Source organism: Eschrichtius robustus, chromosome 11 (assembly GCF_028021215.1).
Source record: "Eschrichtius robustus isolate mEscRob2 chromosome 11, mEscRob2.pri, whole genome shotgun sequence".
Classification (NCBI taxonomy): Eukaryota; Metazoa; Chordata; class Mammalia; order Artiodactyla; family Eschrichtiidae; genus Eschrichtius; species Eschrichtius robustus.
Window position 1 is genome coordinate 107,847,347 of NC_090834.1, and position 13,867 is coordinate 107,861,213.

Genomic DNA, 13,867 nt, shown 5'->3' on the forward strand with positions numbered 1-13,867 from the left:
CACATCATGCTGGTCGTGAGGGTTAAACAGTGCCCCGCTCCGCGCAGTAACGTCTCCTACTTACCTGCTGTTTATACAGCTCCTGGCCTCCCCTAAGCACTTTACTTATTGAATCCTCACAGCAACCCGTTTCACAGAGGAGGAAAGTGAGGCCGTGAGAGTGAAGTAACTTCTCCAAGGCTACACAGTGGAGACAGTTAAGAGCTTGCTGGTAGCTGTTGTTGGTATTTCACATGTGATGGGCCTCTGCGAATTGTCCCACTGGTGGCACTTGTTGCTGGGGGCTGTCCTTGCCCTTTCCCTCACTGGACTAGGTGTGCCTGGAGGGCACGCAGCGTCGTGATACACAGGTGTGCTGGGGCTGTCCGCTGTCCCCCTCGGCGCCCGGAAGGCTGCCTTGCCCAGGCCCGGTGATCCCTCCGCGCCGGTGGAGGCAGGCGGCGGGCGGGGGCGGGGCCGGGCGGGGCCGGGCGGGGCCGCGGAGCCCGTAAAAGCGGCGCGGGCCGCGGCTGAACACCGACGCCGGCAACCATGGCGCGTCCGAGCCTCCTGCTGCCGCTGGGCCTGGTCCTGCTCGCGCTCTACCTCCTGGCGCTGCCCCGCGACGCCCGGGCCCGGCCGGGGGATCGCGAGGTCGGAGAGCGGCAGGACCTGTCGCCCAACGACCCGCAGGTGCGGAAGGCGACGCAGGCGGCCATGGCCACCTACAACATGGGCAGCAACAGCATCTACTACTTCCGCGACACCACCATCCTCCGGGCGCAGAGCCAGGTGCGCCCGGCCGGCCGGGCGGGGCGGGGCCGTGGGAGGCGAGCGCGGCCCCAGCCGGGCCGCAGATGGAGGGGGCGACACAAGAGTAATCAGCCTGGCATTTTAATACAACATATTTTTCAAAATCCAATTAATTCCAAAACTTCTTGGGGAACAGAATATCTAAATTTCGGATAAGATCCAACCCTGAATTCACACGGCTACCTCACTAGCCTCACATTCGTCCCTGCCGGGATGGGCGAGTTGGGGAGGGGGGGGTGAGGGAGATGGGGCAGTTGTGTGGACTTGGGTCTCAGCCTCCTGCGTGGCCCAGGCTCTGCCCCTCTCCCCAGGGCTCCCCACCAGAACTGCCTGCCGCCCCCTCCCCGCCCTTCCTCTCCCCCCATCCCAGACCTGAATCCCAAAGGCAGTGTGCTGGATATGTCCTAGGGAAGGTAATGGGAGATGGGAGCAAACAGAGGGAGGTGAGAGGTCCAGGTCAAAGGTTGTCCCCCGGCACCCCTGACCTGCCCCCACCTCTGCCCCAGCTGGTGGCGGGCATCAAGTACTACCTGACCGTGGAGATGGGGAGCACGGCCTGCCGGAAGAATGCCGTGGCTGGAGACCACATAGACCTCACCACCTGCCCCCTGGCCGGAGGGGTGCAGCAGGAGGTAACAGCCCTGCCCCCAGCCAGGCATCTGCTCAGCCAGCGGCCAGCAGCCGGGCCCTCAGGTTGTACAGCTTGAATTGGTCTGGCTGGCCGAGCTGACGTCTGGCTGAACCTGTCCCTGCCTTCTGGATGACTCAGCCCTGAGACCAGGGCGAGGGTGCAGAGAGGAGCAGACTGGGGCTTCCCCTGGAGTGAGGGGCTGGGCTGGAAAGATCTGGGCTCTGGTCCTGGGCATCTAACTTGATGTTCCTTCTTGCATCCCAGAGTACCGCAGGCACAGGGCTGACTGTTGGGAGCAGGTGGCCTGGGGCCTGGGCTCACCCCTCCTTCTTTCCTCATGATCTATTTGCAGAAGCTGCGCTGTGACTTTGAGATCCTTATGGTTCCCTGGCAGAACTCCTCCCAACTCCTAAAGCACGACTGTGTGACCCTGTAGTAGACCCCTGTGGGCTTGGGGGAGGGAGGGAGCGGGCGGGTCTGGGCAGGAGTGGGCACATCGGTGGAGGGCATGTCAGGTCCCTAGACCATATCTGTGGCAATAAATTGCTAGCACTGCTTCTTGCATTGGTCTCTTCTGAGTGCCTCACTCTTCCTCCCTCTCCCATTCCCCAGTCCCACTCTCGGCAGCTCCCAACAGCCCCCTCCAGCTGACAGGGTGCCCACACCACCCACAGCTGAGCTTCTGCTGTCTCAGCCCAGATGGTGCTAAGGGTGCAAAGTTCAGCTCCCAAATTTGGGGTCCCCCGAACACCCCAGCATCACAGACGTAGAGGAACGAACCTCCAGAGACTCCCAATATGGGCAGAGTTATGGGTTCAGAGACAAAGTCACAGGAGAGGGATGACACCCCAAGACTGGAAAGGGACGGGAGCCAGTGAAGACTCTGAGCGGCACCTGAGTTCTGCTTCCTCTCAGTTGCCAAGACGACTCAGAATGGCGCGTGGGAGTTTTAGCCAGCCTGGCCCCAGGACACTGAGCTCTCAGCCTGTGAGATTCTTTTTTTCTTCTTTTTTTTAAAGAAATGTTCTTTTTTTTTTTTTTAATTTATTTATTTATGGCTGTGTTGGGTCTTTGTTTCTGTGCGAGTGCTTTCTCTAGTTGTGGCGAGCGGGGGCCACTCTTCATCGCGGTGCGCGGGCCTCTCACTATCGCAGCCTCTCTTGTTGCGGAGCACAGGCTCCAGACGCGCAGGCTCAGTAGTTGTGGCTCACGGGCTTAGTTGCTCCGCGGCATGTGGGATCTTCCCAGACCAGGGCTTGAACCCGTGTCCCCTGCATTGGCAGGCAGATTCTCAACCACTGCGCCACCAGGGAAGCCCCAGCCTGTGAGATTCTTATACCAGCATGTGGCCCAGAGATGGCAGAGCCCCCGCAGGCCAAGAGACCACGAAGGCTGGACACTGTGGACCACATGCCAGAAGGACTCCCCAGTGCTTTGTCCTGAGCAAGACGCCTGCAAGGGGCTGGCAGGGAGCGCCAAGGGGACCGAGGTCAAATCCACTGTCCGTAGGAGGGATAAGGGGACAGTTGCAATTCAACGTCATTTAAAGAAGAGATGGAACATTTTTTGTGCACCTGAATTTGTGGCTGGAGTTAACGCTCACTACACATGCACACACACACATCCAGAACTTCTCAAGACGCCAAACAGACACACACACAAACCCACCATGCACCCTCAGATTGCTCCCAGACACCACACATATATCCAGAGAAAGACACACATAACCTAGCAAACCGGAAACACAGACACACACACTCAGAAGCAACACCCCCATCCCGAGGATAACCTGGAGAATACACCCCAAAAGCCACAGCCCCAGGGACACACCTGCCCCAGCCGGAGCTGTTCCTCAGATGCACAGACACACACCCATGCCTGAGACAGGACGGGCAGGAAGCAGCTCCTGTGGGAGCGCGAGGTGTGGGCACCCCGGGGCCCGGCCGCCCCGCCTGGCCTGCGCATGCCTGCCTGGCTCCCTGCCGATGCTGGCACTTAATGAGGGACAGCCCCAGCTCCCAGGCCCTGCCCTCTAGGGCCCTAGGAGACCATATGGGGTGGGGATGGGGAGATGGCAAATAAACTGACTCCCACCTGGAAGCTTGAGGGGCTGAGTCTGACAGGAGTGAGGGATGGAGGGAAAACTTCCAGCCTCCCGGCGGCTCAAGCCTGTTGGATGTGGCAGCGCAGACAGCCCGGGGGCCTGCGGAGGGGCTGCCGCTGCAAGAGCTCCCGTGTGCCACCGAGCAGGAGCCTCCTGAGTGGCTGCCACAGGGTGAGAAGTGGCAGGAAATGCTTGTTGAATCAGTGTGTGAGGTGGTGGGGTGGGGTGAGGCCGGGTGGCCTCTCCACCCCCGGAATCTGTGCCCAAATCCCAGATGGCATTTCCTCCGCACAGTCTATGCCCAGGCCCTGGGCCAGCCCGCACCCTCGGCCAGGCCAGGGAGGAGACACGCTGCTTCTGTCCGGGGGCCCGGAGACATCACCACTGCTGGCAAAACTGTCTGTCACCTCTCAGCTCCCACTCCCGGGTTCCGTCCCCGATTCCCTCCAGCTTCACTCTGCTAGAGGTGAGGTGGGTCTCCCATCTGGTGGGAGACCTCCCTCTGGCTGGGCTCCAGCTTGACTTAGTGCTCAGTGCCCCGCCGCCATCTTGGGCATCCTGCCCAGGCTCAGGCTGAAAGCAGGGGAACTCATCCCTTGCTTTCCTCTAACAGAGGCTTGTCCACTCCACACACACCCCGCCCCCCACCCCGAGGCCACAAGGACTTGAGCAGCCTCCACCCGCCCTCCCCTCACTGAGGCTCTTTAGCCTGACCCCAGGCAGGGCAGGGTATGGCGATGACCTCTGCCTTCGGAGCTCAGGCTGTCCCCATCGAGTTGGCACCCTTGTGCTGGATGCTGACGGTGCCGGTAGGCCTGGGCTCTGAGACCTCATTTCTGAAGCATCCTGGTCCCTCAGGCCCCAACCGTGGGCTGTCCCAGCCTGTTCTTTTTCTCCTGTCTCCTGGGCCAGACGGGCCTCCGTCCCCAAAGCAGGGTGACCGCTCCCTCTCCCTCCAGCACTGAGCCTGGCCCACTTTCCACGTCACCCCGCTGGCTGCTGTTAAGGCCCTGCCAGGCCAGGATGCCAGGCCCCAGTGGGGCAGGGAGGGATCCAAGGACAGAGCCTTTCACCTGAAACACTCGCACACACACACGCTCGAGGACGCACATGCGTGCAGGCCCACAGTTTCCCTTGTGCCTCGGCCCAGCCAGTAAGGACATGGAGCCACCTGGGGTTTTAAAACTCTGTTGGGGCCCAGCCCTGCAGGCCCAGTGATCTTTCCAGCAGAGATGGGGACTTGGGCCGACCCGGGGGAGAGCCTGCCAGAGGCTGAAGTCTGGACTCGGGCTGCCACTCTGGGGATCACTTCCTGAAGTCCTCTTCTCCAGCCTGCGGGGTGGGGTGGGAGGTGATGGCGCCGGCCCTCTGCTTCCCAGAGGCCCACACCACTGTTACTCAGGGCGGCTTCCAGGCAAAGCCTCTGGGGCCCGGGCTTCCAGTGCCCTCCCCCTCCGTCTGGCTCCTCCCAGGTCCCGCCTGGTTCACCTCAAATGCGGTGTCCACAATCTCATCTATGACAGCTGCCTGGGAGCGGAATTTCTGCTGAAAATGCTCCACCCCGGACACCAACTGCAGGAAGTGGAACAGGAGCTCCCGCTGCCTGAGGGCGGGTTGGGGGAGGCAAGGCTGGGCCATCTCAGCCCCCAGAGCCCCCTTCTCCCCCCCACTCACAGCACCCCATGCCTCCATTTCCAGCCACGGCACCACTTTTCTGTGTGTATATTTCCTCCATGGTATATTTCCTTTTCCACATATCCGCCCCCTGCTGCCACCAGCTGCCGGTACCACAGGGGGTTCTGATGATTAAACTGTTTACCTCCAAACCACCCATCCCTCCATCCGTCCAAGCTACCCCACACTGACTCATGCACCCACTCAACCACCTACCCGCATACCCGCCTGTCTGTCTAGCCACTGCCTCACCCATGGGACCACCCCACCCTTTCCCTCGACTCACCTATCCATCCATCCACCTGCTCTTCCCTGGCCCCGCCCCCCACCCCTTCACAGTCAGCCATCCACCTAACCCCCCAGCCCCACCCACTACCCATTCATTAACTCCTTCACTGCCAGCCTGTCTCATCAATCCAGCCATCAGATAACCCTGAAATCAATGAACACTGCACGGTGCTCCGAGGACAAAGAAACAAATAAGAAACAGCCCCTGCCCTTAAGAAGCTCAGTCTGTGGCAGAGCCAGGAAAGCAAACCAAGGGTCTTTACACTTGTGATAAGTATAAACAGAGGACATTGAGGGGCCCAGAGGAGGAAAACCTCACCCAAGTACTGGGGATCAGGAAAGGCTTCTGGAGGAAGCGTCACTGAGCTGAGCTTGAAAGACACTTGAGGGTTTGCTGAGCTCAGACCGGGTTTCTGGTGCGCCAAGGTCTGTGAGCAGCGGGGAGCGTACTGGGGGCCGGGGGTGGGCCTCGGGACAGATGAATTCAAGGTGGAGACATCCAGGGGAGGTCAAAGCAGGGCGCCCGGATCTTAAGCTAAGAGAGACAGGAGCCCTTGTAGGGCTGTAAACTCGGGGAAGGCAGGGAAAGCCAAAACTACTTTTAACAAAGATCACTCTCTAAATCATTAAAAAGAAAAAGGAAGGAAGAAAAAAAAGATTCAAACAAACAAACAAAACAACAAAAACAACGACCACTCTCAGTGGAGGTGGAGGTGGGCCAGTGGAGAAGAGTTTGGAGGCCTAGAAACCCCCAGGGAAAGCATCACAGAGGAGCCAAGGCCCAGCCCAGGCCAAGGTACGAGGATCTGGAACGTGGAGGGTGGAGGGCGGCCAGGAGGGCGGCCAGGAGATGAAACAGCAGGATTGGATTTCAGCTTTTCCAGCTCTTGATCACCTGAGCCTGGTGTTGGCAGCCAGAGAACATTCCAGGCAGAGAGAACAGTGTGGGCAAGGGCCTGAAGGTGGAGAAGTATGTGCTGTGCTGTACGTAAAGCCAGAATGTGCTGGAGGTGTGGGGCGGGGCTGCCGTGATCACGGAGGGCTTGGCGCTCAAGCTCTGTCGGTGCCCAAGAAGAGCCTGGAAGGTGCCAGCAGTCAGGCTGGTTTGGAGCCGGTCTGGATGAGGTGGGGCGGGGCCCAGCTTTCGGGGAGAAGGCTCTCTGGGGAGCCAGGCCTGAGAGCCAGGGCACAGGAGTCTGTGCCAAGGACCCCTGGCCATGAGCACAGCCACGAGTCCCCAGCTATCCTGGCCTAGCCGGCCACTCGCGTTGACATCTGCCTCCCAGGCCTTTACCAAGCTGTTTCCCGACCCACCCTCCTCATCCCTGAAGCCAGCTGGAGTCCACCCACCCTACGTGGCCCCGCGAAGGTCTTTAGAGGGGGGCCCTCACGGGCAGGTGCTAGTCTGTGTCCTCTTTGGGCCTCTGGAGTCCTCGCAGAACCTGGCCCAGAGCAAGGATCAGGGATGCTTCTGGAGCAAAAAGATGAGCAGAGCCCCTGCTCCTGCAGCCTCTGGCCGCTGCCCTGCCCTGGGCCCTCGGCCTCAGAGGGGCTCTCGTGGCCCTTCAGGTGCTGCTGGTGGGATTCTCTTGGTGGTACCAGGTGACTCTGAGTGAGCAGAAGCCAGTCAAGGCCTCCACATCCCACCCACAGGCTCTACATAAGCCTTAGGGCTCTACCGCCCTTCCAGAGAGGCGGGCAATGCCCCTTTCCCACGGCAGCCCACCGGTCTGGCCCCCGGACCTCTCCCCTTAGACCTGAGGCCTCCGCTCCCTTTGCATCTCCTTACTTCTCAGTCATGGCTCCGAATTTTTTCTCAATGAGCTGCTTCTGTATGGTGTGTCCACTTATCACCTCTTTAGGCTCTGGATGTAGGGAAAGAAGGAGGAGGTCAAGACGCTGCCTGGATTGAGAGAAGGTGGAGGAAACCCCGTGTGTCATGGAGATAGTCGAACAGGAGCTAAAGGGGGTTTTGTCCAGGATGACCCCAAAGAGATTGCTTCTCCGGGCATGGAGTGTGCTTTGTTTGTTTGTTTGCCCATCCAGCAGGCGTTCCCTCTTCTTCTGGTAAAAGTCTCCCAATTTTCCTGGGGAACCACTCCCACCCCTTTCGGTGCACGTTGCCTAGCTGGGGTTGACCCCACCCCCCAGCTCTAAGGACATGTGACTCAAGCCTGGCCAAGCAGAATAGCCTATCCTTTCAGCTATAGCGATTGGTTCAGAAATAGGCAGGTGACCAATCTGAGCCAAGGAGATTCATTTCTGGGACGTTGTTTGAACCACCGGGAGAAGAGGACCCCTGCTGGGAGAGCTTGGGATACTTAAACTGTGAGGATTTGGGACTAGAGTTGCAGGTGGTCACTTTCCCACCACAAAGGAAGAGCACCCTAAGCACAAAACCACACAGAGAGCCACAGAGCAGAGAGCTGGAAGGAGACCAAATTTCAACCATCATTGGGTCCTGGATCCAGCCGTTCCTGAAAGCCCATGCACTCTCAAGTTCCTAATAATTTGAGACAGTTAATTCCTCTTTTTGCTTAAGCTTTTCTGCACTGAGTGTTCATGATGGAGAGGGCAGGTGAGGGGCCAGGTGACCCCTGAGGGCCCTTAGTCCTCTGGTGTTGATGATCCTAAGAGTGGGATTCTGGAGCTCAGATTCTAAAGTTCTGAAGGTCTTTAAGCAGGAGGCAAAGCAATTGGCTCAAAATCTATTTACCCAGAAGGTCAGGTGTGTAAAGATGAATATGTACAGAAAACTTCATTTTTATAGACTCTCAATTCTTATAGACACTTTGAGTGACTCTGGACGAGTGTGTATAACACCTTGACAAAAGCCTCAAAGGCAGTTGAAACCACCTCATATAAGACCAACTGCTATAAACTTTGTAAGTTATTAACAGAAACGAACGTTTGGTGAATCATAATTTGGCTAATTAGTTGTTTTGCAAATGGGTCTTTCAAGAATTGACTATCAGTTTAATTGGTTGTTGGCGGTTAGTCGCGGAGCTTTTTGGACCAAAGTTCTAAGCTCTGAAAATTCTCCTGAGTGTCAGGTTCTAAGACTCTAAAGCTGGGCCTCGGGAATTCCCTGGCAGTCGGTCCAGTGGTTAGGACTTGGCACTTTCACTGCCGGGGCCTGAGTTCGATCCCTGGTTGGGGAACTAAGACGCCTCTAGCCGCACAGCGTGGCCAAAAATAAAGAAATAAATAGATAGATAGATAAATAGATAAGTAAATAAACACATACATAAGCTGAGCCTGGAGCTCTGTGCCTGCCTGGAAAGAAGCGGGGTACTGGTACCTGCTTCGATGAGTTCTGTCAGCGAGTCATCCAGTAGCTTCTCATGGATCTGGGAGGCCTTCTGCGAACAAGAGGCCTCAGTTCTGCCAGAGCCCCATGTCTGCCCATCCCTGGAGCACCTCCCTTCCTTCCCTCCAGCTTCTGTGTCCCCCTCCCCGTGCCTTCCTGATTGGTCCCCCTGCCCCACTCCCTCACTACCTCCTGCTTCACTTTCTCCAGGCCTTTGAGCAGGGCCACCTGGAAGTTATCCACCAGGACGGCAATCACCAGGCTGGGGGGGTGGAGACAGGAGGAGGCTGGAGGGGAGGCCCTGAAGCCTCCTCTGGGTTCACCGTGGCAGAACCATGGTGAGAGGGGAGGGGAGGGGATGCCCCGGGGTTAGGCTGGGGGAAGTGAAGCTGGGGAGCACAGGCGTGGGGGCCTCACTTGAGGAAGATGAAGTACTGGATGATGATATATATCATGAGAATGGGGATGATGTACCAGGCACCTGGGAGAGAGGGGGTCGTTCGAGCTGTGAGTTCCTTGCCGGTCCTCACCACACCCCTGCCAGCAAGCCTCAGAAGCCCCACTTTGCAGATGGGGTAACTGAGCCCTCAGGGTCTGCCCACCCAGCCAGCCCCTGCCCTCCACCCAGCCTGAGGCCTGCCCTACCCTGGGCTCGGCTGTCCAGGTAGATGAGGGACCAGTCGTCCAGGGTGAGCAAGGTGAAGAGGGTGAAGATGGTGGTGAAGATGTTCTGGAAGCGCTTGGGGTCAGAGTAGCGGAACAGTGCCCGGAGCACCACAGAGAACAGGACTGGCTGTTGAGGACCAAACCAGGCTCACAGGGTCCTCTCTCCCCTTCTTCCTCTCTCCCTGCCACCCCCAGTTCCTGGTCCCTCCCCCCAACTCCGTCCATTGCGGCACCTCACTCTCCCAGCCCAGCCCCCGTGGCACAGGATACAGAGACAGGTGAACATGAGGATGAGGATGGCGGTGATGGACGGCAAGGACCGGGCCAGGGTCCCGGTCACTTCCTGGAGGCTGGTCAGGAAGCTGTGGGCAGAGGTTGAGAGAGAGGCTGAGTCAGTGGGGTGGGGATCTGTGTCTAGCAACCGGAGCTGATTACAGATTTCAGACTGCTGATTACAGGGGTGGGAGGTCCCTGATTTGCTAGTGACTTGGGGTGGGGGGTGTCCCAGACCCTCTCTGGAAAATAAAGAGATTGATCCTAGTGGATGGCAGGAAAAGCAGGCTGGAGTCTGCAGCCTCCTTGTGGGCAGCTGTGGGTCCGCTGACCTGAGCCTCCGCAGGACCCGGATAGCTCGCAAGGCTCGCAGGCTCTTGAAGACCTTGAAGATGCGGAAGATGCTTTGGTTGTAGACCACGCGCATGGAGGAAGAGTTGAACTGCATGAGCATGAAGTCCAGCACAGCCATGACCATGATGAAGAAATCTACAGAAACAGGGGCACCTGGGTGTCATGGGCTCCTGCCCAGGCTCACAGACCTCCCAGCGCCAACACCCCCTGCTCCTGTCGCCCCTGGGCAGTTCAGGGGCTCCCACTACACACAGACACACAGACACACACACAGACACACACACACACACACACACGCCCCATCCCTACCCACCCAGGTTGTTCCAGGGGTCCAAAAAATACTTGAGGCCCAGAGCAATGATTTTGAGCACAGCTTCCACCACGTAGATGCAGAGGAAGATGGAGTCCAAGGCCATGAAGTACCACTCTGTGGGGAACAGGGGGGAGGGGAGTCTCACTCAGGGGTCTCCCCAGCAACCCAGCCCCTCCTTCCTCCTCCCCACTGGAACCTCACCCTCAGCCATTTAGGGAGAACCTGACTCTGCCCAATGTCTGTGTGTCTTAACTGCTCTGTGACTCACTTTTCTTGCCTATAGAATGGTGATAATCACAGTCTGCCTGATAGAATTTTCACAAGCATTAAATGCTTTTCACATAGTAAAGGGCTTAGAATGGAGCCTGAAACAGCTTGCAAGAAACATCACTCTTCTTCTTCTCTCCTTAGTTTATGGGCCCTGTGGCAGGTCCTTACCTTCACTCTGCTCCCCAGGGTTTTAGGGACCATCTTCCCAGGTTTCCCACCCTCATCCCTCCAGGGCCTCCTGCTTGCACAGTCTCCTGGCCCTTCCAGCCGACCTGGGTTCTGGGCATCCTTCCGGCAAAGCAGCATACTTAGAGCTGATGCGCCACCTGGTGGCTATAGTCCAAAATAGCATATCCTCAAATTGATTGGGCTTTTGTGTCTCTGGCGGGCTGGTTGACTTCAGCAAAACTCTCTGAGCCTCACTCTACTGCTGGGCAATGCCGCTTACTTCCCAGGGTGAGGATCAAATGGGATAATGAAATAAATCACCCGGCACGTGGTCCGGCCCCCGGGAGGCTTGGGAAAACATCAGTGGCCTTCTCCATGTGAACAGGGCTCCCTGGCTCTTACCACCTCGGACCTCGACTTCAGCGAAGGTCTGGGCCACGAGCATGATGGTGTTGAGGCAGACGATGAAGACGATGAAGCCTTCAAAGGCCAGGGAGTCAGTCAGTTTCCTGAGCATTCTCGAAAGGCCCCAAATGAGGTGGCTTAATTTTTCCCACAACGAATAGAAGAGGTCCACAGTGTGCAGCTTCTTGTGGGTTCGTGGGGCTCGGCCAGCTGTAAAAGGGCCAGAAAGCCAAGCCCATGGGGGAAGGGGACACGGGGATCCGGTCTCCCTCCCAGGCTTGCCTGCCATGAGCTCACTCGGGTGCCTCCAAGCTGGTCCTGCGCTGGTATAGGAGCCACAGGCTTGACTCCTTCCCCGACAGATGCCAGCTTGCTTGGGATTTGGGGTCTGCTTGAGCTCACGCTCCTACACCTCCATGCTTTTCTTTAGTCACATGGCAACTTACACACGGAAGACCCGATCCTCCTCGCCACCCCATCCTCTTGGTAAACTCTCCCTCTCCCTCCAAGATGCAGCTGAAACATCCCCCCCCCCCCATTGGCTGCCTTTTCTGCCCACAAACAATTAGACACTCATCCCTCACTGCTTGTTTGTGAGGCTGATGCCATGTTTACGGAAATACCAGGGGCCAAGTTTGGGGGATCATATGTTAACAGCCAAAGTCCCTCCCTGCCCTCTAACCAGGCCCTCATTCAGGCACTGGTTCCAGCCTCTGGCCTCAAGAAGCTCACAGTTCAGTGGCGGAAACATGGACGAACAGAATCCACAGTGGTAAATGTTCTGATACGGATGATAGACCCCTCTCACTGGGTAGTCTGGGATTGGTTGTATAAGTGATCACCCCCAGCTTTCATACTAGAGAAGAGGAAATGTTTGAGAAGTGAACATGCGAATGAATAAAGCAGTGACTGCATGAACCAACAACCGACAGTCTGGAGAAGTGCCTAATTCCAGGAATAAAAGATTGGATGATGAACAGTCAGGCGAGTGAATAGCCAATGGGATACACCTGCAGGTGAGAGCAAGCCTCATGATCTGCGGAAGGACGTGCAGGGCCTGACTCAGGTCTGGAATCTGGGCCAGGCAGGTGGAGTTGGGGGGTGGGGGGGCGAGCCAAGACTCACTTTTGCGCTTCTGAATCTGCTCGTCTTCTTTGGGCCAGCTTTCCGAGGTTTTAGAGGAGGAGCCCTGAGGGTGGACTTTGCTGGAGGTCTGGGCAGGGTGTGAGTGCACTGTGTTCAGGGAACGAGCCAAGCTGAAGGCTGAGCTCTGTCTGTCTGGCTTGCTAGGTTGTGGGGCTACTTGATGAGAATAGGCAGGGGCGAGGGAGGCTGAGGCCATGCTGTGGGACGCGTATGGGCCAAAGAGTTGGGAGCTACCACGACGGTGCTCCCCATAGCGGTGATCTCGGAGGAGGTAATCACGAGGTTGTGCGCCGTGCTGGTGCTCTCCGTGGTGGTGCTCGGCACGGTGGCCGTGCAGGTGCCCGTCATGGCGGTAGGACCCCGTGGAGGCAGGCCTTCTGTGGTGATGGGCTTCATGCTGATGGTGCCCGCCATGGTGATGGGCCTCCCTGTGCTGGGCAGGGCTACCAGAGTGGGAGAAGTCTCTGTGGTAGTAAGGCTCACCTTGGTGATAAAGCCCACTATGGTGGGAAACCTCACTGTGGTGGTGAAACCCACCATGGTGGTGGGACCCCCTATGTTGGTGGGGCCCCCCATGGTGGTAGGACTCTCTATGTTGGTGGGGCCCCCCATGGTGGTAGGACTCCCTGTGTGGCTGGAGTCCCCCATGGTGGTAGGACTCCCTGTGTTGGTGGGGCCCCCCATGATGTCTCCTGCTACCGTGGTGGTGCTCATCATCAAAGTGGTCCTCACCATAGGAATGGTGGGAGATGAAAGTGCCACGGGAAGTATCCGGGAAGAGGGATGAGGAGTGGTGGGCTCCACCATGATGGTGGGCCTCACCGTGGTCGGGGGAGTGGTGGGAGTGGTGGGAATGGTGGGAGAAGGCATTGTCATGGAAGTCTTGAGATCCACCACGATGAGGGGATATGCCATGATGGTGGGACTCACCATGGGGTTGGGACACCCTTTGGTGATGGCGGTGGACTCCACCATGGCCTGGCCTGTGGTGTGTGGTTGGTGAGCTGGGGTGAGAGAACACAACCGAGTCATCAGTGTCTGCCTCACTTTGAGCCTTTTCAGCCATCGAGGGTTGATCCATGACTATGCTGTGAACCCTGGAATGAGGAAAGCTCAAGATGTGGGCCTAAGAGCCCTTCCTGGATTGCCTTTCTCACCTAAGCCGTGGCACTGGGGCTTCTAGGAAAGCCTGACTTCTCATGGAATTCTCCCCTCTATGATGTCACAAACAGGCCCCTTAGCAGGCTTAATTCCCAAATGCCTCCTCCTGGGCTACAGTCCAGAATCAAGGATCAGTGTGTCTAACCTCCTCAATGTAAAAGGACAAAACTGAGGTCAAGAAAGGGGAAGGGACTGGCCCAAGGTGACCCAGCAGGTCAATGGGAAAGCTGGACAAAGAATTCCGGGGTGACACCATAGGCCCCAGCAGTTGCTTTAGCTCTGGTACTGGAAAAAACTTTAAGAAGCCAAATG

The 13,867-nt window shown here is 57.5% G+C and overlaps 2 protein-coding genes across 2 annotated transcripts; one reads left to right on the forward strand and one right to left on the reverse strand.

The window, feature by feature from the left end:
* Nucleotides 1-484: 484 nt before the first annotated feature.
* Nucleotides 485-1,934, forward strand: CST6 (cystatin E/M). The gene is made up of 3 exons (XM_068555267.1): nucleotides 485-771; nucleotides 1,299-1,424; nucleotides 1,776-1,934. The coding sequence occupies exons 1-3, from the start codon at nucleotides 532-534 to the stop codon at nucleotides 1,857-1,859; spliced, it is 450 nt and encodes a 149-aa protein (XP_068411368.1). The 5' UTR covers nucleotides 485-531; the 3' UTR covers nucleotides 1,860-1,934.
* A 2,898-nt stretch (nucleotides 1,935-4,832) lies between these two features.
* CATSPER1 (cation channel sperm associated 1) lies at nucleotides 4,833-13,475 on the reverse strand. The gene is made up of 14 exons (XM_068556158.1): nucleotides 13,419-13,475; nucleotides 12,878-13,372; nucleotides 12,374-12,791; nucleotides 11,246-11,458; nucleotides 10,406-10,519; nucleotides 10,071-10,227; nucleotides 9,736-9,827; nucleotides 9,445-9,588; nucleotides 9,217-9,280; nucleotides 8,989-9,061; nucleotides 8,791-8,851; nucleotides 7,279-7,354; nucleotides 5,016-5,130; nucleotides 4,833-4,859 (listed from the first exon to the last, which is right to left on the reverse strand). The coding sequence occupies exons 1-14, from the start codon at nucleotides 13,473-13,475 to the stop codon at nucleotides 4,833-4,835; spliced, it is 2,106 nt and encodes a 701-aa protein (XP_068412259.1).
* Nucleotides 13,476-13,867: the final 392 nt, after the last annotated feature.

What these genes read in the sequence shown, in the direction of transcription:
- CATSPER1 (XM_068556158.1), bottom strand. Translation starts at nt 13,475, where the DNA reads ATGGATCAACCCTCGATGGCTGAAAAGGCTCAAAGTGAGGCAGACACT. An exon ending in TAGTGGGCTTTATCACCAAG is followed by an intron (nt 12,792 to 12,877) that starts GTGAGCCTTACT and finishes GGGCACCATCAG; the next exon opens with CATGAAGCCCATCACCACAG. An exon ending in TGAAGTCGAGGTCCGAGGTG is followed by an intron (nt 10,520 to 11,245) that starts GTAAGAGCCAGG and finishes TGTTCCCCACAG; the next exon opens with AGTGGTACTTCATGGCCTTG.
- CST6 (XM_068555267.1), top strand. Translation starts at nt 532, where the DNA reads ATGGCGCGTCCGAGCCTCCTGCTGCCGCTGGGCCTGGTCCTGCTCGCG. An exon ending in TCCTCCGGGCGCAGAGCCAG is followed by an intron (nt 772 to 1,298) that starts GTGCGCCCGGCC and finishes CCTCTGCCCCAG; the next exon opens with CTGGTGGCGGGCATCAAGTA. An exon ending in CCGGAGGGGTGCAGCAGGAG is followed by an intron (nt 1,425 to 1,775) that starts GTAACAGCCCTG and finishes ATCTATTTGCAG; the next exon opens with AAGCTGCGCTGTGACTTTGA.